The sequence below is a fragment of the Oryctolagus cuniculus genome, chromosome 8, assembly GCF_964237555.1.
Source record: "Oryctolagus cuniculus chromosome 8, mOryCun1.1, whole genome shotgun sequence".
Taxonomy (NCBI): Eukaryota; Metazoa; Chordata; class Mammalia; order Lagomorpha; family Leporidae; genus Oryctolagus; species Oryctolagus cuniculus.
The window spans coordinates 96219981-96247080 of record NC_091439.1 but is presented as its reverse complement, the minus strand read 5'-3'; the positions used below and the strand labels follow the sequence as shown (position 1 = coordinate 96247080).

The following is a 27100-nucleotide window of genomic DNA, read 5'->3' as shown; positions in this document are numbered from 1 at the left end:
AAAAATCTGCCCCCTGCATTTTGCATATTAGTGACTTGATTACAAGTTCAAAATTTAACAAAAGAAAGTATCCAGTGCTTATTTATTTTCTAGGCATAATCATCATAATGGTTTTCATTGATAACCATTGCTAAAAATAATTTTTTAGAAGAATGCTGTAAAAATCTTTCCTAGGTTTTAAAGATGGTAAATAAACTTCTCTTCCATCTTGCTACTTAAATATATCATTTGTCAGGCAAAAACTTTGCGCTCAACTTGTGTCATTTTTTTCTCTCTTTGCTTTTAAATTATGTGTACTGGTTCAGAAAGCTCTAGTTAACACTCTAAAGGTATGATGTGGAGACATATTGCCATTGAAACTGCTGTAAACCTTGATGTACATATTTGGATTTTCATTCATTCCATTCTATGCATTGTGAGGAAAGACTATATAAAAACATAACATGAACTTCTGGTTTCTCTATCCATTAAATCAGTTGAAAGAATCTGACTTTACAAGATAAGGTAAGAAATGGTAGTTCTTACTGAAGGAGGGAGAAACTTAGCAATTTCCAAAGATAATAGATGGAACTTGTTGGGCCTGAGCTACCAATCAAATCTAAAGGGAGCTAGTCTCCACTTTTATTTTCTTACTTACTATCTAGGTTGACATTATCTTTAAATAAAGGGAAAATTGTCATTCAAGTACATTCAGAACCTCATGTGGAAAGTGTCTTCCTTCTTTATAAGCAAATGTTTGATGATATTGAAGAAATTTAGATGAGACAATCCACTCCATTTTTTAAAACTAAACAAAAGATTACATGATGAGATGTTTTGTATTTCATGAAAAATGTTAAACAGTAAACTTCTTGTAGGTAAAAATGTTACGAAACACACACTAAGAAATCATCAAAGTTAGCTTGTCTTCCATCTGAAATAAATCATGAGTTGTATCCTTAAAGGTAAACCAAGTTTTCATTCTACTCTTTGCTCAAGAAAACTCAATCCTGCTAAATTGCAATACGGCATTGTTAAAGCCACCTTTCCAAATTGTTTTTAACAAATTTTCCATTTACATGAATTTGAATAGTCCCTTTTGGGTTAAGCTTCTTTCTTTCTTGCATTATTTTTTAAATCAGAGTCACTTTATTCCTGAATGATATTGAAGTCAATTTATACTTGAGTCCTTCAACCACGAGAATGATCTAGATAACTGTTTTATGATGTATATCAGAGATCCAGCTCTAGCTTCTTATGGCAAGGATACATATATTTTTACTTGATTGTGTTATATTCAAGTGAATGATGTTTATGAAAATGGAAAATGAACATCAAGAATCTTCTAAAACTAACAGACTGAATTCCCATGAGATTCATTTTTTCAGTTATTATAATAAATATAATGTTTAACATTAGGATAAAATTATCTGAGGATATATGAAATTATAATTGTGAGTTCTCTAATGTTTAGACAAGAAGACAGTTCAACAATCTTGACATCCTTAGTGGTTGAATTAATGGCATCATCTCATGTATCAGGGATGCTAGCCCTAGGTTTGAAAGAGCGCTAATCTCGCTTTTTCTTCTTTCCTGTCATAAGAATATTTTGATAAACAAGCAACCAACATTTTATAACAAGGTAAGTAGTGATTGTCAGACAAGCCAGCAGGAACCCAATCACATCCAAGGAGTGATACTGGAACCAGGTGAGATCATGGGCTGCAACCCGAAGGTGTTTGGCTCCTTTGTGGCGCATGACAAACTCAATCCAGAATATTGCTTGATCCAGGGGCTTCATGGGCTGATCATGGTGAATTCTTGATAACGTCATGGCTTTCTCTTTATAGCTGAAGGAAAATTAATCAACATGAGCTAATAGAATGATTAGGAAAGTAGATTCGCGAAATTTGTGGGTTAATAGTAAACAAGAATGTCAAGTAAAAGGGTAGGGAAAACAAATTTTCTTCAATAAACATTATAGGTGTCTGAGTTTATAGGTTCATTTCTTTTTTTGGATGTATGGGACTGTAAAATGTGTTGAAAGATGTTGGCAGAGTACAATATTTCTTACATTCAATCCAAGAAATTAGAATCACTTAGTTCTCAAATACAATAAAACTGACAAAAACCAAAAATAACAATAGCAGTAAAATAATTTCATGAGCAATATTTGAATAATTCTGTAAGCAATGGTTTGTAGACCTGAAGAACAGTGTTCCAATTAATATCAAAATTATAAATCAAACTCAAATCCATAGCAAAACTCAGGTATATCTGGGCAAAATTAACAAGGAGTGCATATCAATCAGGATTTTGTATTGAACTTAGTCATTAGTGAGTACGTTATCAAATGATAAAGATTTGACAATGAATGACCTTGTTTGCAGCCATTTGCTCTTACTTTCCCTTTTCACAAATTTCTTGGTTCCTAGAATTTCATTGTTAAATGAAATTTACAGGTATAGTATCTTTCCTATCTTACTCTTGTAATTAATACTACATTCACCCTCAGAATAATTGAATTATTCTTTTAATAAAATAAGACAATAGTAAATGTTTTATATTATTCATATTTTTCTTCTTTTTAGGGTTGTGATTTGAGAGTTGGAGAGTTTCTTTTGTTAATTGTATTTGTTATGTAAGTTTCATGTATTTGATATATACAGATATAGGAACATAGTGAACATTGTGATACAGAAATTCTATTGGAGGGAAAAATCAGCAGCAGCCCACTGACTTTGAGCCAGCAGGGTGAATTGACAGGTGGCTGAGCACCCATGTAGGACTTTGATGCACCCCTAGCCTCCCAGCCTTTCACAGGCTCTGGAGCTCAAGTTGCCTGGGTGGGGCTAGATCAGGGAACAGCTGTCTCTCTGTTGACTGGACAGAATGGCAAGGCAGAGCAGAACATTTGTAACAAGTACCTATGGGAGCCTTGTTGGAACATTTCAGCTGGAATTGTGCTGAGTGAGGACTGTGGTGATCATTTTCGTGGTTCACGTGGTGATGTGGATGAGTGTTGAACCCATGGGGGACTAATATCAAGGCATTGCTTATGTTGGAGGTGAGGTGGTGAGGGAGTGATCACACTATCAGTGGTGACCATTTCCTGGCCTTCTATTAACAGGAGGAGATCTACCACACCCAACTTTGGCATTACCCTGGATACTCATCCCACACTTGAACACTGACCAGAACTCCCCAGCCACAACCAGCACATACCTCTTGGTATTCACTAAAAGTGCAGATATTCCACTAAGCCACGGAGACATGGTTTAAAGATAAAGGCGATCAGTGAGAACAACAACAACAACAACAACAAACCAAGTAACTCCACAAAATTCTAAAAATAAATGCAGAAATTCAAGAAGTAAGAATAAGGAAGACAACATGATCCCCCACCCAAAGGAACACATTACATTTCAATATTAGAATGTGAAGATAAAGAGATTGATGAATAACCTGAAAGGGAATTTAAAAGGTGAATCATAGGATTCTTGAAAACAATCAAAAGCAAATCCATAAATTAAAGAAAACCATACATTACATGAATGCATGCAAATGTTTCCCATGAAACTGACATTTTAAAGAGAATTAAAAATGAAATATTAGAATTGAAGCTATTCAGTAGATCAAATAAAAAATGTTGTGGAAAGCCTTAACAACAGACTTGATGAGGCAGAAGAAAGAATATCACAGCGAGAAGACAAATCTTTGGAAATCTTTCAGTCAGACCAAAAACAAAAAACTAAACAAGAAAAAATTGGAAACTTAAAAGCAGTGTTGAAGATTTAGGGGATGCTACCAAATAACCCAACATACAGGTCTGTGGAAAGAATGGAGGAGAAGACCTGTTTAGTAGAATAATTACAGAAACCTTCCCCAATTTGGAGAAAGAAAGGGATGTCAAGGTACACAAGGCACATAGAACTCCTAATAGACATGACCAGAAAAGATCTTCACCACAACACATTGTAGTCAAAATTTCAACAGTAAAACATAAAGAAAGGATTCTAAAATGTACAAGAGAGAAATGCTAAATTACTATCAGAGGATTCCTAATTAGACACAGCTGACTCTCATCAGTCCCTCTATAGGCCAGAAGAGAATGGAAAGACATAGTCCAAGTATTAAGAGAAAAAAATGTCAACCCAGAATACTGTACCTGAAAATGTCTCATTTATGAATAAAGGTGAAACAAAGACCTTCCATAGCAAACAGAAATTGAAAGTTTGTCACCACTTGTAAACCCTTACAAAAATGCTTAAGCATTTGCTACACAAGAATACACAAAAGGATAGCCATCATTAAGAAAGACAGTGAAGGCAAAAAATGAAGCAGTGGAAGTACAAAAAAAAAAAAATCCAAAGTAAATAATAGACATATTTATGGAAAAAGGGCAGGGTCAATAGTCACCTTGTTGAAGGAAATCTCCAGTTAAAAGATACAGACTGGATGAATGGATTAAAAAACAGGACCCATCTATTTGCTTTCTACAAGAAACACATCTCACCAAACAAGATATATGCAGACTTAAAATGAAAATGTGAAAAAAGGTATTCTATGAGCAGAAAGCAAGAAAGGGCAGGTATGCAAATCATAGTAACACACAAAATAGATTTTAACACAAAAACTGTTCAAAGAGACAAAAAAGACTCCATGTAATGATTAAGGGATCAATTCAACAGGAAGATATGAGTATAACAAATGTATATGCACCCAATTACAGGGCATCTGGCTATTTACAAGAAATGTTAATGGATCTAAAGGGAGACAGACTCACATACTATAGTAACGGGGGAATTTGGAATTCAACACCCCACTTTCATCAATACACTGATCAAATAGACAGAAAATAAACAAAGAAACAACATAGCTAATCATTACTATGGACCAAATGGACTTAACTGATATCTACAGAACTTTTCACCCCATTGTTGCACAACATTAATTCTTTACATCATTGCATGGAACTTTCTCTAGGATAGACCATATGCTAGGCCATAAAACAAGTCTCTCCAAATTCAAAATAATTGAAATCATACCATACATATTCTCTGACCACAATGGAAAGAAGCTGGAAAACAACAACTCAAGAATCTCTAGATCGTATGCAGACACATGGAGACTGAACAACATGCTTTTGAATGAATAGTGGGTTATAAAAGAAATCAAAATAGAAATAAAAAAAAACTTCTGGAAACAAATGAAGATGATAGTACATCATATCAAAGCTTACAGGATACAGCAAAATTATTGTTGAAGGAAATTTATTGCAATTGGTGAATACATGAAAGTTGGAAACTTACCAAATAAAAGCTATCAATGTATCTCAAGGATCTAGAAAAACAGAAAAAATAAAAAACAAATGCAAACTAGTAGGAGGAAATAAATAATTAAAATTAGAGAAAATAAAGAAAATTGAGCCAAGAAAACAAAAGATAAGCAAAATGAAGTGTTGGCTTTTTGAAAAGATAAACAAAACTGAAGCAGCATTAATGCAACTAACCAAAAAAAAGGGGGGAGATAGCCCATATAAATAAAATCAGAGATGATTCCTATACAATCCAATCTACTAAAATTGAGTCATATAGACATAGAAAACCTAAGGAGACCAATAACTAAGATGGGAATTCAGTCAGTAATAAACACGCTCCCAAGAAAACAAGCCCAGCATTGGGTGGTTTCACTGCTGAATTCTACAAGACATTTAAAGTACTAGTTCTAATTCTTTTTGAGCTATTCATAAACAATTGAAATGGGAGGAATTCTTCCAAACTCCTTGTACAAAGCCTACATCACCTTAATTCCTAAATAACAACAAAAAGATACAACAGAGAAAGAGAACTATAGACCAATATTCCTGATGAACAAAGATGCAAACATCCTAAACACAATACTAGCCAATTGAATTAAAAAACATATTAGAAAGATCATTACCTGACCAAGTAGGATTTATTCTTTGTATGCCTGGGTGGTTCAGGATTTGTAAAACAATAAATGTCATATATCACAAACAATATCCTAAACTTATAAAAAGTTCATGAACTTCAACAACAATTAAACAAATAATCCAGTTAAGAAATTGTTTGGACTTGAATAGAAATTTTTAAGAGAGAAAATCCAAATAGCCAATAGGCACTCTAAAAAAATGCTCAGGATCATTAGCCTTCGTGAAAATGCAAATCAAAACCACAATGCAGTTTCACTTCACTCCAGTAAGTATGGCTTTCATACTTGTTTAGCAAACAACAAATGATGCCCAGGATGTGGAGAAAAAAATACCCTAATCCACTGTTGTTAGGAATGTAAACTGGTGAAGACACTGTAGAAGACAGTATGGAGGGGCCGGTGATGTGGCATAGTGGGTTAAAACCCTGGTCTGAAGCGCCTGCATCCTATATGGGCACCGGTAGTACCAGCTGCTCCTCTTCTGATCCAACTCTCTGCTATGGCCTGGGAAAGCAGTAGAAGATGGCTCAAGCCCTTGGGCCCCTGCACCCATGTGCGAGGACTGGAGGAAGCTCCTGGCTCCCAGCTTTTGATTCACACAGCTCTGGCCATTGCTGCCAACTGGGAAGTGAGCCAGCAGATGGAAGACCTCTCTCTCTGTCTCTACCTCTCTCTGTAACTCTGTATTTCAAATAAATAAATATTTTAAAAATGACAATATGGAGATCCTTCAGAAAAATGCATATTGACCTACCATATATGATCAAGACATCCCATTCCAGGGAATTCATCTAAACCAAAAGAAATCAGCATATAAAAGAATTTTCTGTAATAACATGTTCATTGCAGCTGAATTCACAATAGCTAATATATTGAATCAACACAGATGGTCATCAACTGTTGAACAGGTAAAGAAATTATGATATATATACCCTGTGGAGTACTACTTAATAGTAAAAACATAAAATCCTTTCTTTTGCAACAAGATGTATGCAACTGTAAACCATTATACTTTGTGAAATAAGCCAGTCTCCAAAAGACAGATACCATATTTTCTGTGATCCATGGTAATTAATAGGTACCTAAAATGCAATGTATTGGAGTGAAATGGGCATTTTGAGTTTTGGTTATGGTTTATATCCCTTGCCTCTTCTATTGAAGAACAGTGTGGTTTTTTTTTCTTTTATACTATACTATTTTTAGAACTCCTTTATACTTAGCATAGGTTTAAATTTCAATCATGAGTTAAACTGAAAGTAGATCATTGTAAAAATTAAGAGTGGGGATGTGAGAGGGAGGAGAAAGAAGTGTTGGTGCATGGGCAGGAAGGAATATATGGTGGGAAATATAACTGTGTTCCTAAACCCGTATACATGAAATATATAAAACACGTATAAACTAAATAAAATTTTTTAAAAATCAACTCAAAATTACCAAGGATCTAAATTTACTACCCGATACCATCAAATTACTAAAGGTGAACATTGAGGAAACACTGCAAGACCTTGGCATAAGCAGAGTTCTTGGAAAAGGCCCCAGAAGCACAGGTAATCAAAACCAAAATAGGTGAATGGGATTACATCAAGCTGAGAAGCTCCTGTACTGCAAAGAAAGCAGTAAAATGAAGTGGCAACCAACAAAATGGAAGAAAAATTTTTAAACTATGCAATTGATAAAGGATTAACATCTAGAATCTAAAATGAGTTCAAGAAACTCAACAACAACAAAACAATCCAGTTAATAAATTGGCAAAGGATTTGCACAGGCATTCTTTAATAAAGGAAATCAAATAGTGAACATGAAAAAATGTTCAGAACCACCCACCAACAGGGAAATGAAAATCAAACCCCAATGTGGTTTAACCTTAATCTGGTTAAAATGACTCTCATAAAGAAATAAATGAACAATAAATTTTGGTGAGTATTGGGGAAAAAAGCATTCTAATGCATTGTTGGTGGAAATATAAACTACTACAGGCATTTCTGAAGACAGTATGGTGACACATCAGAAAGCTGAAAACAGTCATACCATATAACCCAGCAATCTCACTCCTGGGAATTTATCCAAGGGGAATGAAATCAGCATGTGAAGAAGTTATCTGTACCCCCTTGTTTATTATGGCTCAGTCTACACATCTAACATATGGAATCAACCCAGATGTCCATTAACTGGTGACAGGATAAAGGGATTATAGTAGATATACACTATGGAATACTACTCAGCTGTAAAAAATTTAAATCATCTTTCACAAGAAAACAGATGCAACTGGAAGCCATTATATTTTGTGAAATAAGCCAGCACCAAAGAAAAATATCATATGTTTTCCCTGGTCTGTGGTAGCTAGTAGAGTGCCTAAAAGGTGATGTATAGGAGTGAAACTGACATTTTGAGATCTGATAATTGTTTATAGCCCTTGTCTCAAGTGTGAGGAACAGTGTTTTTTCTTCATACAATTTGTTGAACACTTAGTGTAGTGCTAATCTTATAGGTATACAATAAACTGAAAGAGGTAGATCACTGTGAAATTAAGAAGGGGAAAAAGAAAGGGAAGAGAATGAATGGTAGGAGTGTGAGCAGGAGGAAGATTAGTGTGGGAACTATTATTGTGTAGTTAATCTGTATACATGAAATACATGAAATTTTTGTAACTTAAATAAAATGAAAGAGTTAATTGAAAGCCTGTTTTCAAAAATCAAAAGAGATAAAAATGCAATGTTGGAGTGAAATGTCATTATGTTGTTAAAACTCTATATATCAAATACATGAAATCACCTTTTTATAAATAAATAAATTCATTTTAAAAATAAAAATAATAAAAAAACTGACTTCCAACTATTTTGAAACCTAGTGGTCCATTGTACTATTATTAATGAGAAAATCCCAAACCAATGTTTTATTTTTATTTTTTTATTTTTTATTTTTTATTTTATTTTATTTTTTTATTTTTTATTATTATTTCCATTTAAAGTTATTATTTAATGAAAGAGAGAAAATTTAAACCAAACTATTGATATCAGGAATTCATGCTAATCAATTAACATATTAATGTATACTCAAATAATTTGAAGTGAATCTTCTTACTAATAATTTAACTATTGAACCAAAAAATTGCAACTTATCTACACCTGGTAAAGTATCTTTATTTTATAATATTCCTAATTAGACAATATTGATTTTCTTCCATCATTAACCCAAACTGTATTCAACTTAATGTTCATTGATAAAAATCACATAGCCATTGAGTGAAAACTTACCCATAAATACCACATAGAAAACGAAAAAAACAATACTCACGAAGGATCATTAATGACTGTCTTCAAGGCATTGAGGAAATCTGAACTTGACATTGTTTTCCAGTCCAATCTAATAGCTGCTCCCTTGGCCCTCATGTGGGCAAGGTTATCATGTTGGTCTGCAAACAAAGGAAGGCCCACCATTGGGATGCCATGATAGATCGCTTCAAACACTCCGTTGGCTCCACCATGAGTAATAAAAGCTTTGGTTTTTGGATGCCCTAGAATTGAGGGATTTCTTCAGTAAGATTATTAATGATAAATCTTAGTAGTTAAATGAGAAATGCAGACAAAATTTGATGTTCTAAAAGAGACTGTGTTGTCTAGACAGCAGAGTTTAATAGCTATGAAACTGTATTTAAATTACTTTGAGACCCAAAGGAAGAAGCACAGAAGTCCACCAAAGAGGTGAGTGAAAGCCATGTGGAATAGTATTGTTTGACGTGAGATCTGAACAATGAAAACAAGATTGAGAAGTGGTAACGGATAAAGGACATATTCTTGATTTAAAAAAAATCATCAAGTTCATTAGATTTTCTCTTAAAGCAATAGTGCATTCACTGACAATGCTATGTAAGGATTAGAACACAGCAGGGAGTCCATAGTGTTGCTGGAATCATGGAAAGAAAGATAACACTTCATCTTGAAATGCATTATCACTTCGTGATAAAGACTGAGTTTTTCACATAAAAACTGCATAGTAATGCATAATAATATGAAATTTTGAGTGACATTTTAAAACAACTAATAACAGAAAGAATAAATGTAATGGTTGAGTCATAAGCAAAGAACTCAGTCCAGGTCTACAATGTGGTTAACAGGAACCCAGGGATTTAGTCCATCACCAGCTACCTTCCGTAATGGACTTTAGCAGATTATTTGCAATCAGGGTCATTGACAACATGAACACAGGTACTTCAGTGTGGGATGTAGGTGTTCAAAGTGATATCTTAACTTATGCAAAATACTCTCCTACCAGGACATTATTCATAAATTTCTGTGTGAGGTAACTTAACAAGAAATAGAAGTATTGGAAGTGAACAATTTGGCTCTGCATAACATAATGTCATAGTTCCGTTTCATTTTATTTCACTTGGAATTGAAAATAAGTATGCAGGTATTTGGCTTGCCTTCTGAATTTTTTTTTCTATAATAAGTGGTAGTTTTCCATTGAACTGCATTCGTCTTGATTAGTGTTCCTCGTGTTTTCAGCATTTGTTCTCCAGAGGCTTACCAAGAAGGTCATTCTGGGGGATCCATTTATAAAGCTGTGTATTTGTTCCTAAGTTATCTGGTTTCTTGCCATCAAATTTCCAAAGAACCTAGGTAATGAAAAAAACTATTTCATGAATTGAATTTCAAATAAGAGCATGTTAGAATTCTAAAGAGGCTGACAGAACACCTACTTAAATCCCTTCCATAGGAAAGATAAGAAAGGAAGACCAGAGAGATTAAGTAATGAGAACTTTTAAATGATGGAAGTAAGTAGAATATTAACGTGTTCTGTATATTTTTACACCTAACTAGGCATGAAACATAATCGTTATGTTGCAACTACAGTATCTTAGAAAATTGAGGTGATGAATTACAAGTTCAATTATTTTAAGAAATTATTAGGTGATCATAATTATAGTACAAAGATTAGCATATTATCAGGGATGTATGTTTAAAATGTATGAATTATTATGTTAGACTCATCTTCCAAGTGTACTTTGATCCATTTCACTAGCAATCATTGAAGTGATAGTATATTTGTATCTGGTGTTCCATGACAAACTTCATTGTAGTCCTACAAGTTTTAATTTCCTGAAAGTACATCCATTAAATAAACTATGTGTTAGAAATGAATTAATTATTCTTAGAACTACAGCAGACTTCTAAATAATCACTAATTTGGAAAAGTTTTAAGTGACTTAAAAATGGATATTTATTTATTATTTAGAAGGCCGGGATAGAGGGAGAGAGTGAGACTGATGAGACAGATTGTTCACCCCAAAACATGAAAAAGTTGGGACTATGCCAGGCAGAAGTCAGGAACTCCAAATGTGTCAGAATTTGGGCAGGGGCTAGGGCCCATACTTGGCTATTACCTACTGATAATTAAAAGCAGGAAATAGTAACAGATACAGGATACAAGCTGTAATAGCAGATACAGGATACAAGCTCTGTGATGTAAGATAAAGGAATTCCAAGCTCGGGCTTAAGCTGCTGAGCCAAAACAGTCACTCCTGAAGTGAATTTTTGAAATGAATCCAAAGTATTATCATTATATCCAGGATTGGAAACTCTTTCAATGTGGGAATAAGAGCCAGCTTGTAGTAGTAAGGTGTCTGAAAAAAAATTTAAAACTGTGCTGTTGCTAAATTTCACTCTACTGTTTACTCTTCCATAATGCATTACAAAGCATTGCTTCATGATTAATTTCTGCTACAATAAGACCATTTCCAAGCCCAGTACCAAAATAATGTACCGATTTTGGAATTTCTAAGCTATTCTCATTTCTGAAGTATAATCTGCAAGTTTTTAATTTCTGTTTTCTGTGTGAGTGTTAAAAGAAATTTTAGGCTCAGAGTAACAATTTACATAGGTGTTTACTTGAAACCTAAGTTAGACATAAACTAGGTATTGGCTCATAAATACCCAAAGGTCAAAATTATCTTGCATCTATTAGAAAATTAGCATATTTGAACATCACAGAAGGGGACATCTGAAACTCTTCCAATGCCAGACTTGCTACTGCTTGACTATTATATTGCCTTCTCCTTCCTCAGTCTGGAGGAGGAGTTGATCTAATGAACTAGGCCCCATATTCCTGTGGGGCCACATAATGTAACGTACTGGGTCTGAAATCAGACATGATCCCCTAAAATCTACACAAAAATGTGGCCCCTTAAAGTTCCCCAGAAGTGCTATCTGGGTGCCACATAAGCTACCGGAATTTGGGGTGCCATACGAATCCACCATGAGCTTATTAACAAGCCTGAGAGGGTTCTTGCCTAATATTTAGAAAAGAATTCCAAATACTGGCACAAATAAATGAGGCAGCATAGTACATTTTAAGCTTTTATTTAGTGAGAAAGATGCATAGGAGAGTGAGAGCTTTATTTAAGTGAGAGAGGTGAATAGGGGTTCACACTGAGCACCAGGAACCAGCCACGTGGAAGAGCATCTAGGTCTGTATCTGGGCCAGGAAGCCTAGGGCCCGTGGCTGGAAGGCCATGCGCCCTGGAGGTGCAGGTCTACAACAAGCCCGCCTCCTGGCAAGAGTTCAGGGAAGAAGAGAAGGCCGGACATACTGTCCCAGGCTTTTAACCTACTTTCAAAGAGGAGTGGTTAATTAACCTGATTGGCTGGTGGGCACCCAGGTCTAGCCAGGTAGGGGGATGTGGTCACACAGGGGCATGGCAAAGGCGTTGTCTTCCAGCTCAAAAATCTAATCAATTTTAGCCTGCATGCCTGCCTACTACAGGTCCACCTTTGGTGGAGGGCTCTTCTCCACCCTTTCCATTGTATCTTCCTGCTTGAGATGCTGCTGAGTTCCAGTTCTACAGGCCAAGCAGGTTTTTCTTTTTGTCTAAATCTTGACTGAGTTGAATCTTGATCTCAAGCTTGATGAGCACTTTTCATTTTTTGTTGAAATAGATACCTGAATAGCACATTGAATGGGCCTACTGCAAAATTAGAGGTAATCTAGAGCCAAGCATTGCATGGAAACCTCAAAATGCAGGTAGCACTTTAGACATTCTTCCTCAAAAATTTCTTCATGCTATTGTACTAGTGCAGTTTTATCAGCTACAATTTAATTCTTTTCTGATGACACATTTAGTGCATACAGTATCTAAACAATCCTGCAAAGTAGGAACCAATAACAGGGCAGAGTTTTGTGAATTTTGTTCTTCCAGTAATCTCATGATGATATGAAGCTTCACACTCTACCTGTGAAATCCATTTCTTTCTGATCAAATATTTATTTCAGTTATTTACAACAAGAAAACCTATGTGTTATTTTTCATCCATCATGCAGAGTTGTTTGTAAATTCATACCTGAAATAAATCCAAGTTTCATATCAGTTTACTTTCACACAGAGAGTTTCTGCAATCAATCCCTTTATAGAGTTAAACACTCATTCAGTGACTGCCCACCACTAGAACACATTTCTAACCTTTTGTGGAAGCTGGGCAAGGGTTGATGCGATCACATTGGCCCTCTCTTCTGTCAGGTTACTGATCATGGACCCCAGGGAAAACACCACAACTCCCTCTTCTCCAGAGCTCTGCACAAATTCTTCCATTTCCTGTGTAGAAAAATGTGCTCCATCACAAAAGAGCAGCATAACAACAACAATAAGGAAAGGATTGATGCAATCTACTAAGGAGAGAAAGTCAAATCTTACCACAAATTATAGTGGTGATCACTGTGGTAAAATAGATAGTTGAAAAAAAATGTCCATCTTACCCATTTCTAAGTATATAGATGTTTGTGTAAACTACAGTCACATCGCTGTGCTACCCTAGCCCCGATTTTTTTCTTGTAAACTGAAATTTCATGCCATTTTTACACTATATAATACATATGTAGGGAATGACATTCCTAATTAGTATTCCTTCTCTCATTCTACAAAATTTGATGTTATATTTTTGACTTCTTTGTTCATCTCATCCCAACTAAATTTTTATTATGATTGATTTAACATTATTTGAGATCCATTCATAAAAAAGATAATGTATGATATACACATATATGTTATTCAATCATTCCTTAAATTGAGTTTAAATTGTTTTCAATGCATTATTTTTATATATAACTGCCAAAAATATTGACATTACACATCTTAATTACTTTTTTTCTGCATAGTTTCTTGCTAAAATCATATGAAGCCAAAATTTATCAACATATTTACATCTCTTGATGCCATCTGTTACATTTCTTCTTTCTCTTATTAAAGAGGACAGAGATTCTCTGGACATTAGTTAGTCAATAGAAAAGCAAGTTCCTTGGGATAAGAAAGATATATTTAAGAAATAAGATACACTTCATGATATTTGATTTGTATTCAAATCTTGTCTGTGTAAATGAACGGCACAGTTATTATTGCTAATTAAGGCTACAGTGATACCTGTTTTCTGGTTTGCCTTATGCTCCTGCTTTCCCCCCTCCCACAAACACTGTCATTTTCCTTTCACACAATTCAGAATGAACATTCTTCTAATCAACGTATGGAAGAGTTCCAAGGATAGACCACGTTTTTATCCAGAAATCAACTCTTAGCAAATTAAGAATCAAATCATGCCATGTGTCTTCACAGACTGTAAAATAATAAACCTAGACAGCACCAAAAAAGGACAAAGAACACTCATAAATCCTGAAAATTAAGCTACATGATACTGAATGACCATTGGTCATTGAAGAAATTAAAACAAAAATCAAAAACTGTCTTAAAATAAATGAAAATGAAAACATACTCCATCAAAATGTGTGGGATACAGCAAAAGCAGTATTACAAGGGAAGTTTACAGCATTATGTCTCTCCTTTAAAAAATAAGAAATGTCTCAAATTAATGTCTCAAATTAATGATGCATTTTGAAGACCTAGCAAAACAAAAAGAAATCAAATTCCAAATCATCAGGAGGAGAGAAATAAGGATCAATGTAGAAATAAATTAAATTGAAAAAATTATAAAAAAATAAAAAAAAATCAAACATTTGGTTTTCTGTGAAGATAAAATATATAAGCCTCTAGCCAGACTAACAAAGAAAAACAGTGAAATAAGCAAAATTAGAAATGGAAAAAGAAACATTACAACTGACACCAAACAAATACAGAGGATCATAAGAAACCACTTTGAAGAACTCTATGCTAATAAACTGGAAAACCTTAGAGAGATGGATAAATTTTAAATTCCTATAACATATAACCTATCAGGATTAAATCAAGAAGATATAATCAGTACAAATAGACACATAACAAGTAATCAGATTGAAACAGTAATCAAAACTCTATCAAGGAAAAGTTTGAGACTCAAAGGCTATCCTACTGAATCTACAAATATTCAAAGAACAAGTAACCCAATACTCTTCAAACAATGGGACAAGATGGAATTCTGCCAGAGTTATTTTATGTGGCCAGCATTATTTCAATATGAAACCAAAGACATGACACAAAATGAAAACTACAGGCTTAAAAAAAATACATGAAAATATTCTCAACAAAATACTAGCAAATTGAATCAAAAACACATCAAAAAGATCCTGACCAAGTGGCATGTATCTCAGAAATGCAAGAGTGGTTCAACATTCACAAATCAATACACATCATAAATCACATCAATAGAATGAAGAAGAAAAACTATATGACCGTCTCAAGAGATGCAGAGAAAGCATTTGATAATCTTCAACACTTCATGATAAAAAAAAAAAAACAACATGGCAAATTAGATGCAGAAGGAACATTTCTCCAAATTATAAGGGCTATATATGACAAATCAACAGCCAATATCATAATGCATGGGGAAAGCTGAAAGTATTTCCCCTCAGATGTAGAACAAACAAAGATGTCCAATTTCAACTCTCTTATTCAACATACTACTGGAATTTTATGCAAGAGCAATTAGGGAACAGAAATAAATAAAGGGCATCAAAATTTGGAGAGAGGAAATGAAATTAGCCATTTTCAGACGGCATGATGTTGTAAGTGGGAAAACCTGAATGCTCCAACAAAAAGGTGTTAGAATTGATAAATCAATTCAGTAAGTTGCAGGTTACAAAATAAACATACAAAAATAATAGATTTTTATATGTTAATGATAAACTCACAGGAGAAAAATCAAGAAAGAAATTTCATTCACAATAGCCATGCAAACACAGAAAATGAAATATTTAGGAATGAACTTAACCAATGAAGTGAAATATCTCTATGATGATGGATATTTTCAAACATTGATGAAAGAAATCATTAAGGATACAAGAAATAGAATCATGTTCTTTGCTCATTGACCTGAAGAATTAATGTCATTAAAATGTTTATGCTATCTAAAGCAATCTACAGATTCAATGCAATCCCTATGAAAATATCAATGGCATTCTTTACAGAGAATAAACAATCTAAAATTCATATGGAATACTATAGACTTCACATAACCAAAGTGATCCTGAGCTAAACAAACAAACAAACAAGCCAGAGGCATCATAATTTCAAAACATACTACAAAGTTATAGTAATTAAACCAGCTTGGTACTGGCATAGAAAACAATACATAGATCAGTGGAACAGAATTGAGAGCCCAGAAATTAATCCTTGTACATACAGTCAATTGTTTTGTGACAAAAGTGCTAAGGCCATACAATGATGTCTTCAACAATTGGAGCTGGCAAAACTGAATCTAGAAGAATGAAATATATTCATACCTCTCAACATATTCAAAAATCCACTCAAGATGGATAAAAGACCTAAATTTAAGACGTGAGATTATGAGGTTACCAGAAAAATGTAGGGGAGACACTCCAAGATGTTGGTATAAAGGGCAATATTGGACAAACCCCCAAAGCACTGGCACAAAAGCAAAACTAAACAAATAGAACTATATCAAGATGGCAGAATAGGGAGGGAACTGACTGATAGTCCAGGAAAAGATAGTTTAATAAAAGTGGAGATAGTGTAGTCTCAGGGAATAGTTAGGGAAAAAACAGCAGAGGAAACTTCTGGAATTGGAGGGACACGGTGGATTTAAGTGGAGGGCAAGGGGACCCATGGCTTGGGACCCCAGCTGCCGAGAGTCTCCACAACAGCACTGGAAAGAGAGGTGAGATGAAACCGAAGTAGTCTGAGACACTGGCAGGAAAGCAGCAGGGAGAGTCTAGAGGGAATGAGGCTTGAAGCACCATAGGGGAAAGTACACCAGCCTAACTAGAGGAGAGAAAAAATAAAAGGGATGGTACGGACACAATTATCTCTCTCCACTCACATTACAAAGGTGTGCGAGACAATAGAGAAGGCGACATTTTGGACATATGTAACAGCTGCGGCAGCTTGGAGCTGTGCCCACCCTCAGCTGAACAGAAACACCTGACTGATGGGGAGTAATAACAGGAGACTAAGACCTAGTCATTGTGTGGAGCTTTTGAATCAGGACTGTGGAAAAAAAAAAAAAAACTGAGGGTGTGTGGGAGAATTCACAGTATGGCTGAGACTTTGAGTAGTCTTGGGGGAGATGCCACAAGCTTGGGCATCCCTGGCTACCTGGTGAGAGATACTGCAGGGGAATCTAAGCCTACACTGAGGATTGCACAGATCATTTGTGTGATCCTTGGGACAGAGCAAATGAATATTATACCCACTGGGGCTAGCACTTAGGCACTGATCACCATCAAGGAGAAGAGCTCAGCTGAGCAGAATTACTTCCCTTCTGAACTAAAAAAAAAAGAGAGAGAGAGAGAGAGAAGATTTACCATGCCAAACCTGGGTGTGTCACCTTAGGCACACCGTTAACCTTGAAGAACTGAACAAGGCTCTCTGGCTACATCCACCATAAGCCTCTAGAGATTCACCAAAAGCAGACATTCCGCTTAATCTAGAGTCATAGTATAATGATAAAACTGCCATAGCAAAAAAATAAATAAAAAAAAGAAAAAAAAAAAAAAAAGAAACCAAAGGGTATCTCCACAATGCCAAACAACAAATGCAAAAACTGAGAAAACAAGAATACGGAAGACAACATGACACTCCGAAAAGAACATGACACTCCAATACAGGATTATATAGATGATGAGATAGAAGAAATGCAAGAAATGGTTCTCAAAAAATTTATGATAATAATATTTAGAAGTAATCAAAAACAAATGCATGAACTACTGAAATCCATGCAGGACATGACAGAAAACTTCTCTCGTGAAAATGAAATCTTAAGGAGGAATCAAAATGAAATTAGGAACTTAGTAGAATATGAAATTGAGATATTGAAGATAAATCAAAATTAAATGAAGAATTCAATAGAACAAATAAAAAACACATTTCAGATCCTTAAAAACAGAATCAATGGGCAGAAGAGAGAATATCAGACTTAGAAGAGAGAGCACAGGAAAGTATATAGTCAAACCAAAGAAAAGAGGAAATTAGAAATCTAAAAAATTTGTTAGGAATCTACAGGATAATATTAAAAAAAACAACATTTGGGTTCTAGGAGTTCTTGAAGGTATGGAGAGAGAGAGAGAAGTGATTAGAAGGCCTTTTTAGTGAGATACTAGCAGAAAACTTCCTCAGGTTTGGAGAAGGAAAGAGACATCCAAATACAGGAAGCACACAGAACTCCCAATAAACATGACTGGAAGAGATCCTTGCCACAACACATTGTAATCAAACTAACCACAGAGAAATATAAAGAAAAGATTCTAAAATATGCAAGAGAGAAATGCCAGATTACTTTCAGATGATCTCCAATCAGACTCACAGCAGACATCTCATTAGAACTCTACAGGCTAGGAGGGAATGGTGAGATATAGCACAAGTACTAAGAGAAAAAAAAAAACTGTCATCCAAGAATATTATATCCTGCAAAGCTCTCATTTGTGAATGAAGGTGAAATAAAGACCTTTCATAGAAAACAGAAATTGAAAGAATTTGTCACCACTCATCCAGCCCTGCAAAAGATGCTTAAAGATGTATTACAGATAGAATCACCAAAATGCAGTCATCATTATGAAAGAAGGTAAGGAAGAAAAGACCCAAATCAATAAAATCAGAGATGAAAAGGGGAATGTAACAACAGACATCACAGAAATACAAAGAGTCATCAGAAATTACTACCAAGAGTTGTATGCCAGCAAACAGGGAAATCTATCAGAAATGGATAGATTCCTGGACACATACAACCTACATAAATTGAACCAGGAAGACATAGAAAACCTAAACAGAGCCATAACCAAGCCAGAAATTAAATCAGTAATAAAGGCCCTCCCAACAAAGAAAAGCTCAGGGCCAGATGGATAAACTGCAGACTTCTACCAGACATTTAAAGAACTAACTCCAATTCTTCTCAAACTATTCAGAACAATTGTAAGAGAGGGAATCCTCCTAAATTCTTTCTGTGAAGCCAGCATCACCTTAATTCCTAAGCCGGAAAAAGATGCAGCAGAGAAAGAGAATTACAGACCAATTTCCCTGATGAACATAGACGCAAAAATCCTCAATAGGATGGCCCAATTGCTTGGGTGCCGGCACCCACGTGGAGACCAGGTGGAAGCACCTGGCTCCTAGCTTCGGATCGGCGTTATCTCCGGCAATAGAGGCCATTTGGGGGGTGAACCAATGGAAGGAAGACCTTTATCTCTGTCTTTCTCTCTCACTGTCTAATTCTACCTGTCAAATAAATTTTAAAAAAATCTTCAATAAAATTCTGGCCAATAGAATGCAACAACACATCAGAAAGATCATCCACCCAGACCAAGTAGGATTTATCCATTGTATGCAGGGTTGATTTAATGTTCGCAAATCAATCAATGTGATGCACCACATTAACAAACTGCAGAAGAAAAACCATATGATTATCTCAATAGATGCAGAGAAAGCATTTGTTATAATACAACACCCTTTCATGATGAAAACGCTAAGCAAATAGGGTATAGTAGGAACATTCCTCAATACAATCAAAGCAATTTATGAAAAACCCATGACCAGCATCCTATTGAGTGGGGGAAAGTTGGAAGCATTTCCCCAGGGATCTGGTACCAGACAGGGATGCCCACTCTCACCATTATTATTCAATATAATACTGGAAGTTTTAGCTAGAGCCATAAGGCAAGAAAAAGAAATTAAAGGGATACAAATTGGGAAGGAAGAAGTCAAACTATCCCTATTTGCTGACGACATGATTCTGTATATAGGGAACTCAAAAGATTCCATGAAGAGACTATTGGAACTCATAAAAGAATTTGGTAAAGTTATAGGATATAAAATCAACACACAAAAATCAATAGCCTTCATATATACAGACAATGCTACAGCTGATAAACAACTTCTAAGATCAATCCCATTCACAACAGAAACAAAAAAATTAAGTACTCTGGGATAACGTTAATGAAGGGTGTCAAAGATCTCTACAATGAAAATTACAGAGCATTAAAGAAAGAAACAGAAGACACAAAAAAAGTGGGAACATCTTCCATGCACATGGATTAGAAGAATCAACATCTTCAAAATGTCCATACTACCAAAAGCAATTTATAGACTCAATGCAATGCCAATCAAAATATCAACAACATTCTCAGATATAGAAAAAAATGATGCTAAAATTCATGTGGAAACACAAGAGACTTTGAAAAGCTAAAGCAATCTTAAACAAGAAAAACAAAGCTGAAAGCATTACAATACCAGATTTCATGACATACTGCAGAAGAATTGTAATCAAAACAGCTGGCTACAGGCAGAAAAACAGATGTGTAGACCAATGGAGCAGATAAAAATCCAAGAAGCTAATCCACACACCTACAACAAATTTATCTTTGACAAAGGAGCAAAAGTCAACTTCTGGAGCTAAGACAGTCTTGTCAGCAAATGGTGCTGGCAAAACTGGATCTCCACAGGTAGAAGTATGAAACAAGACCCCTACCTCATACCTTACACAAAAATGCACTCAAAATGGATCAGAGACTTAAACCTACAATGTGATAACATCAAATTACTGGAGAATATTGGGGAAGCACTGCAAGATATAGGCATAGGAAAAGACTTCTTGAAAAAACCCTAAAGCACAGGCAACCAAAGCCAAAATTAACAAGTGGGATTACATCAAACTGAGAAGCTTCTGCACTGCAAAAGAAATACTCAGAAAACTGAAGAGGCAACTGACAGAATGGGAGAACATGTTTGCAAACTATGCGACTGATAAAGGATTAACATCCAGAATCTACAAAGAACTCAAGTAACTCAACAACAAATAAACAATCCAATTAATATATGGGTAAAGGAATTGAGCAGACATTTTTCAAGAGAGGAAATTCAAATGGCCAATAGACACATGAAAAAATGCTCAGGACCCCTAGTCATCAGAGAAATGCAAATCAAAACCATAATGAGGTTTTACTTCACTCCTGTAAGAATGGCCCACATACAGAAATCAACAAACCACAAATGCTGGCAAGGATGTGGGGAGAAGGGTACCCTAATCCCTTGTGGTGGGAATACACTGGAACAGCCACCATGGAAGACAGTATGGAGATATCTCAGAAAGCTGAATATAGACCTACCATATGATTCAGCCATCCCACTCTTGGACATTTATCCAAAGGAAATGAAATCAACATACGAAAAAGTGATCTGTACTCCTACATTCTTTTCAGCTCAATTTGTAATTGCTAAGTTGTGGAATCAACCCAGATGTCCATCAACTGAAGACTGGCTTAAGAATTTATGGTATATATACACTATGGAATACTACACAGTGGTAAAAACGTGAAATCCTGTCATTTGCAACAAAATGGATGCAACTGATAACCTTTATACTTAGTGGAATAATCTAGTTGCAAAAGGACAAGAACTATATGGTCTCTCTGATCTGTGGAAACTAATAGAGTAACTAAAATATAATCTATAGGAGCAAAACTAACACTTTGAGATGACACGAGTTTAAATAGCTCTTGCCTTGACTGTCAGGGAACAATGATTTCCTTGCTTGCTTGCTTGTTTTTGTTCTTTCTTTTTTTTCCTTCATATTAATTGGTGAATTCTACCTGGTATAGGGTTAATCTTAAGGGTTAAAAATAAGTTAAAATTAATCTCTGTGAAAAACAAGTATGAGAAAGGAAGTGGGAGGATAAAAAAGGGGGGGGGGAGAAGCATCTTGTTTCCAATTCTATATATATATATATTAAATACATGAAGTTGTATTCCCTAAAAATCAAAAAAATAAATAAAATTAAATTAAAAAATAATAATAACAATAGTAATTATTGATAGTAGATTACCAACCTGAGTGCTAGATTTTTATTTGTTTTTATCTTGCACATAATATTTACAGGGTACTCTGTGATAGTTTGGTACAAAACACATTATAAATGTTATAACCCAGGTAAATGTAACTATTTCATTCAGCTTTCATTATTCCTTTTTGGTGTAACCATTAAAAATTAGAAAAATACCTAGTGTTATGTCATTTTCCATAGTCAGGCCAGTGTATAATAGAACACCAAAATTTTTCACCCCATCTCACTATAATCTAATTGCAGTTTACTAAGCTTTACTCACATTTTCTACCCTGCTATTATCCCTAGCCTCTGACATCAACATTCTATGCCCAACCATCATGAGATGAACTTTGTTAGGTTATGAATATGAGTGAAATTTTGCAGTATATGTTTTTCTGTGCCTGGCTTATTTCTCTTTTAAAAAACATTTATTTTTATTTATTTGAAAGACAGAGTTATTGAGAGAGGTAGAATCAAAAAGGGAGAGAGAGGTATTCCATCCACTGTTTCACTCCCCAAATAACCACAACAGCCAAATCTGAGCTGATCTGAAGCCAGGAGCCAGGAGCTTCTTCCGGGTCTCCCACACTGGTGCAGGGGCCCAAGGACTTGGGCCATCTTCTGCAGCCTTCCTAGGCCACAGCAGAGAGCTGGATGAGAAGCAGAGCAGCCAGGACTCGAACCAATGCCCTTATGGGATTCCAGCGCTGAAGGAGGGGTTTTAATCTGCTGCACCACAGCGCCAGCACAGGCTTATTTCAATTAGTCTAAAAACTCAATATTCACTTATAGAATGGAAACAAACAAGATTTTATCCTTTCTATAGCTGATTAGTATTTGATTGTTTATATATGATACATTTTCTTTATCCATTCACCAATGGATGGACCAATATCACTGTTTCCACTTCTTGTTTTTGACTCTGGGATAGCTTCTGTGACCTTTCTAGGTAAAATTTTTTTTTTTGGACAGGAGAGTTAGGGAGAAAGAAAGATACAGAGAGAAAGGTCTTCCTTCCGCTGGTTCACCCCTCAAATGGTTGCCACAGCCGACGCGGTGCGCCGATCTGAAACCAGGAGCCAAATGCCTACTCCTGGTATCCTATGCTGGTGCAGGGCCCAAGCACCTGGGCCATCCTCCACTGCCTTCCTGGGCCACAGCAGAGAGCTGGACTGGGAGCAAACAGGACAGAACCGGCACCCCAACCGGACTAGAAATCGGAGTACTTGTGCCGCAGGTGGAGGATTAGCCTAGTGAGCCATGACGCCGGCCCCTCTAGGTAAATTTTAACAATGAGGTTTTTCCTTTCAAAGAACATTCACACTGCTTTTTACTGTCTGTGTTTCCAAAGAAAATGTAAGGTATTAGGGAGAGCACAAAGTATGCCTACATTTTTTCTCTACACATCCAGCACTTGCCTCTCTTGTGTCCTAATCTCTATATGAATATACAACAAATTAAAAACCAATATTTTCTTATGTGATGAATAAAGAAGACCTTGATACAACTGACTCTATTCTCAAAGTCTATTAGATATTCTGTTTTTCTATGATAATGAAATCTGCATACATATGATGGTATAGAAATGTACAAAATGATTTTAAAAAATTCATAGAAATGTTAATTGTGTTCTAGTTCAAAAATGCCTAGTACTTTGTGAAATCCTCTCATTCCATGATCTCTTCCTATGAAAAAGATGCCTAAATGAAGAACGCAGAGTCATTCCCACTACAAATTGTGAATGAAAAAGGAAAGCAAACAGGAATATATTTACCTTGGGCAGAGGTTGTGCAGGTTTGCAGTGAAGCCCTCCAACAAAATAAGAGTTTGGCAGTAGTGGGCGAGGAAACTCCAAATCCCAGTAGCTCCGAATGAGCCATATTTCAGCTTTCCCCACTAGCTCAGAGAATGTAACAGGTCTTCCTGAATGGAATAAAATGAGGAAAAGGTAGGGTAACAAGAGAATTGTTACATGAAGTATACCACATAACTAAATGTAATGATGTGGTCATTGATGTATAAATAATCTGTGCATTGATAAAACTAATGTTTATGTAATACAACATTTGTATATAAATATACTATGCATTGTTTGCATATTAGATATATGCAAATGAAATGCCTTTAATATTAATTCAGTATAGTCATAATCCTGGTTATCAAAATAGGGCATTATAAAATAAAATGTGCATTTTTTCCTCTTCAAGGTTATGAGAGTTGCATTTTTTAAATAAGAACACTATTTTTTCCATACTTCTTCTTGAACTCTTAGTATAGAGTTAATCTCATGTGTACAAAGTTAATTAAAAATAGATCTTATTAAAAAATAAAGAATGTGGATTGGAGATGTAGGAAGAAGTGTGAGAATACCAGTGGAAGGGCTGGTAGGGTGGAATTACTATGTTCCTAAAGTTGTATTTTTGAGTGCATGAAGTTTGTATACCTTAAATAAAAGGTTTCTGGGGAAAGAAAGAGAGAGAGAGAGAGAGAGAGAAAGAGAAAGAAAGAAAGAAAGAAAGAAAGAAAGAAAGAAAGAAAGAAAGAAAGAAAGAAAGAAAGAAAGAAAGAAAGAAAGAAAGAAAGAGAAAAAAGAAAGAAAGAAAGAGAAGCGAGGGAGGGAGGGAAAGGAGGGAGGGAGGGAGGGAGGGAGAGAAGGAAGGAAGGAAGAAAGAAAGGAACATTGTTGGCCTCCACATGTGTCATCTCCTTGCTAATTAGTTTAATAAGTTCATTTCTGTGGGCTGTCCTGGGAGGCCCATACTGTCGAGGTGGTGGGGCAACGACATTCTTTGACAAGAAACACTGGAGACAGTTTCAGTGAACATGTCTATTTATTAGCAATTAGGCATAAGCTTTTATAGGGAAGGCAAATGGGAATAGCTAGCTCAGGGTAGCAACACTAATTCCATAAGTTAAAGCCAGCACCACTATGCTTCTCCAATAGCTTGAAGGTAACATAGTCCACGTAGCCTTCCAGGTGGTCTTACAGGTCTGGGTCACATCCAGGAGCTTTTTATAGAGCTGACAATTACAAGGCCTATCAACAGGAAGCAGGGTGGGGGAAATATGTCTGGGGACCCTGCCTTGTGCCAGCAATCAGGTCATACTGGATCTCAGTGTGTTGAGAATCCAAACAGGGTTTCTTCTGGAGGGCATGCTGTGCCATGTCCTCTTGACTCCCTGCATGGCTAGGCAGGCAGTCTTCCAGCCAGGAACAGGATCACCCACACATTTCTTCTGAATTCACTATGATTAAAATTTTTTTTCATACATATTTGCATTTAAACAAGACTTTAGGTATGACACAGATGATTTACAAGTACTGAAGGAATGTGTCAACACTACAAACCCCAATTTCCAGGTTTTCTTTCTCAAAAAACCTCTGTATCTCCAAAACATGAATGGCTCCTTAGGTAATATGGAATACGTATTTTAATTTTGATTGAATCACCAAATTTATGCAAGGAATGATTCTTTCCTCAAGGTTACATAGATAGTAGTCCTAGAAATGAATGTAACAAATCAATCCACATGTCTTCATTCATCAAAATATTAGAGAAGTGTTCCCTCACATTTTATAACATATGAGAATTGACTGTGATATTTGTTCTCAAACAATCTGTGTGTGTGTGTGTGTGTAAACTGTTGAAATCAGTGTAGAGTATAGAGTAGCTCTCAGATGTACAAAGTTAAATGAAATAGAATCTTAATAGAGAATGATACTAGGAAGGGGAGAGGGAGAAGGACGAGGAGGGATGGGAGGGTGAGTTTGGTGGGAAGAATAACTATATTCCTAAAGCTGTATATATGAAATTTGTATTTCTTAAAAGATAAATAAATAAATTAATGTTTAAAAAAGAATAGATGCTATATTGAAAATCAAATTGCTTAAGGAAATTTTTGGTGCTTTATTTGTAGCTGTGTGATTTCCTGAAATGACTCATCTAAGGAGCGAGACACTGGCTTCTAACTGACTCTGTAAGGTAAGCCTTTTCATAATATTTCTGGGATTACAAGAATTTCTTACATTAACATTTTGTTATTCTACCTATAAAAGGCTAACTCTCTTTATAGTACATTCAAACAAACTCTGCAACAAAGTCATAGGAAAGTTGAGAATTCACATAAACAACTAAAAATATGACTTACCTAGAACTTCACTGCAAAACTGATCCCACCTCTTCACATTCAACATTTGGAACCAAAAGTCAAAATAAAGCATCCATAGCATATTTTTTACCCTCTCCATGAATGTCATTTGCCCACTTAAATCTGACATAATAACAGGCACATAGGAAGGAGGAAATAGAAGTCCTCCACTATATTTTTCATAGGTGTAGCCAGGAGTGAAGCGTACACTGTACACAAGGGGTCTGTTCAGTAGCTCAGCCAGCAGCTCACCGCAGGGAGCAATTGGGTCTGCAAGAACAACATCAAACCTTGATTCTTGAAGCTTTGCCATGATTTTCTTGTTCAAAACCAAGTCCTTACAGATATTTTCATAATTATCAGAATATTCCATGAAAAACTTTTGCCATGTTTGAAAATATTCCCAAAGTGCATCTTTTGACACGTCATTTGTCAACTTATTAAGCCAATACATGAAAAATGCTTCCATTTCATCTTTAGTGGAAGTTGTAGGAAAAGTTTCAAATGTAATTCCTGATTCATCATTGCTATTAACTAAAATAGAAGCAGAAGATCTCAGAACAGTTACTGCATGACCTCGCTGGACAAGTGCATCCAGGATTGTCTTCATATTCATCCAGTGACTGAATTCCATAGGCCACACCAGCACCTTCCCACAACTCCCAGAGCTGAAGCAGCAACTCAGCTGCAGCAGCAGCAGCAGAATTGAAACATATTTCACAGACATCCTGGGGAAATGTGATGCTTCTTTTCCACTTGCTGTTCCTTT

General features: G+C 35.5%; 1 protein-coding gene across 2 annotated transcripts; it reads right to left on the bottom strand.

Annotated features, from left to right (window-relative positions):
• Nucleotides 1-290: 290 nt before the first annotated feature.
• Nucleotides 291-27100, bottom strand: UGT2B16 (UDP-glucuronosyltransferase 2B16). 2 transcript variants are annotated; one of them, XM_017347249.3, is made up of 7 exons: nt 26332-27100; nt 23957-24105; nt 13391-13522; nt 10462-10549; nt 9229-9448; nt 5292-5322; nt 3203-3325 (listed from the first exon to the last, which is right to left on the bottom strand). In XM_017347249.3, exons 1-7 carry the CDS (start codon nt 27056-27058, stop codon nt 3218-3220), a joined length of 1455 nt encoding a protein of 484 aa, XP_017202738.2. In that variant the 5' UTR covers nt 27059-27100; the 3' UTR covers nt 3203-3217. The 2 variants fall into 2 exon arrangements, with proteins under 2 accessions (NP_001164487.2, XP_017202738.2); NM_001171016.2 differs by lacking the exons at nt 3203-3325; nt 5292-5322 and adding an exon at nt 291-1829 and having other exon boundaries at nt 26332-27070.

Excerpts from the sequence above, each read along its gene's own strand:
- UGT2B16 (NM_001171016.2), bottom strand. The coding sequence starts at position 27,058 with ATGTCTGTGAAATATGTTTCAATTCTGCTGCTGCTGCTGCAGCTGAGT. Across the intron at positions 10,550-13,390 it reads TTGCCCAGCTTCCACAAAAG|GTTCTTTGGAAATTTGATGG; the intron begins GTTAGAAATGTG and ends TTCATTACCTAG. Across the intron at positions 1,830-9,228 it reads ACAGTCATTAATGATCCTTC|CTATAAAGAGAAAGCCATGA; the intron begins GTGAGTATTGTT and ends ATTTTCCTTCAG.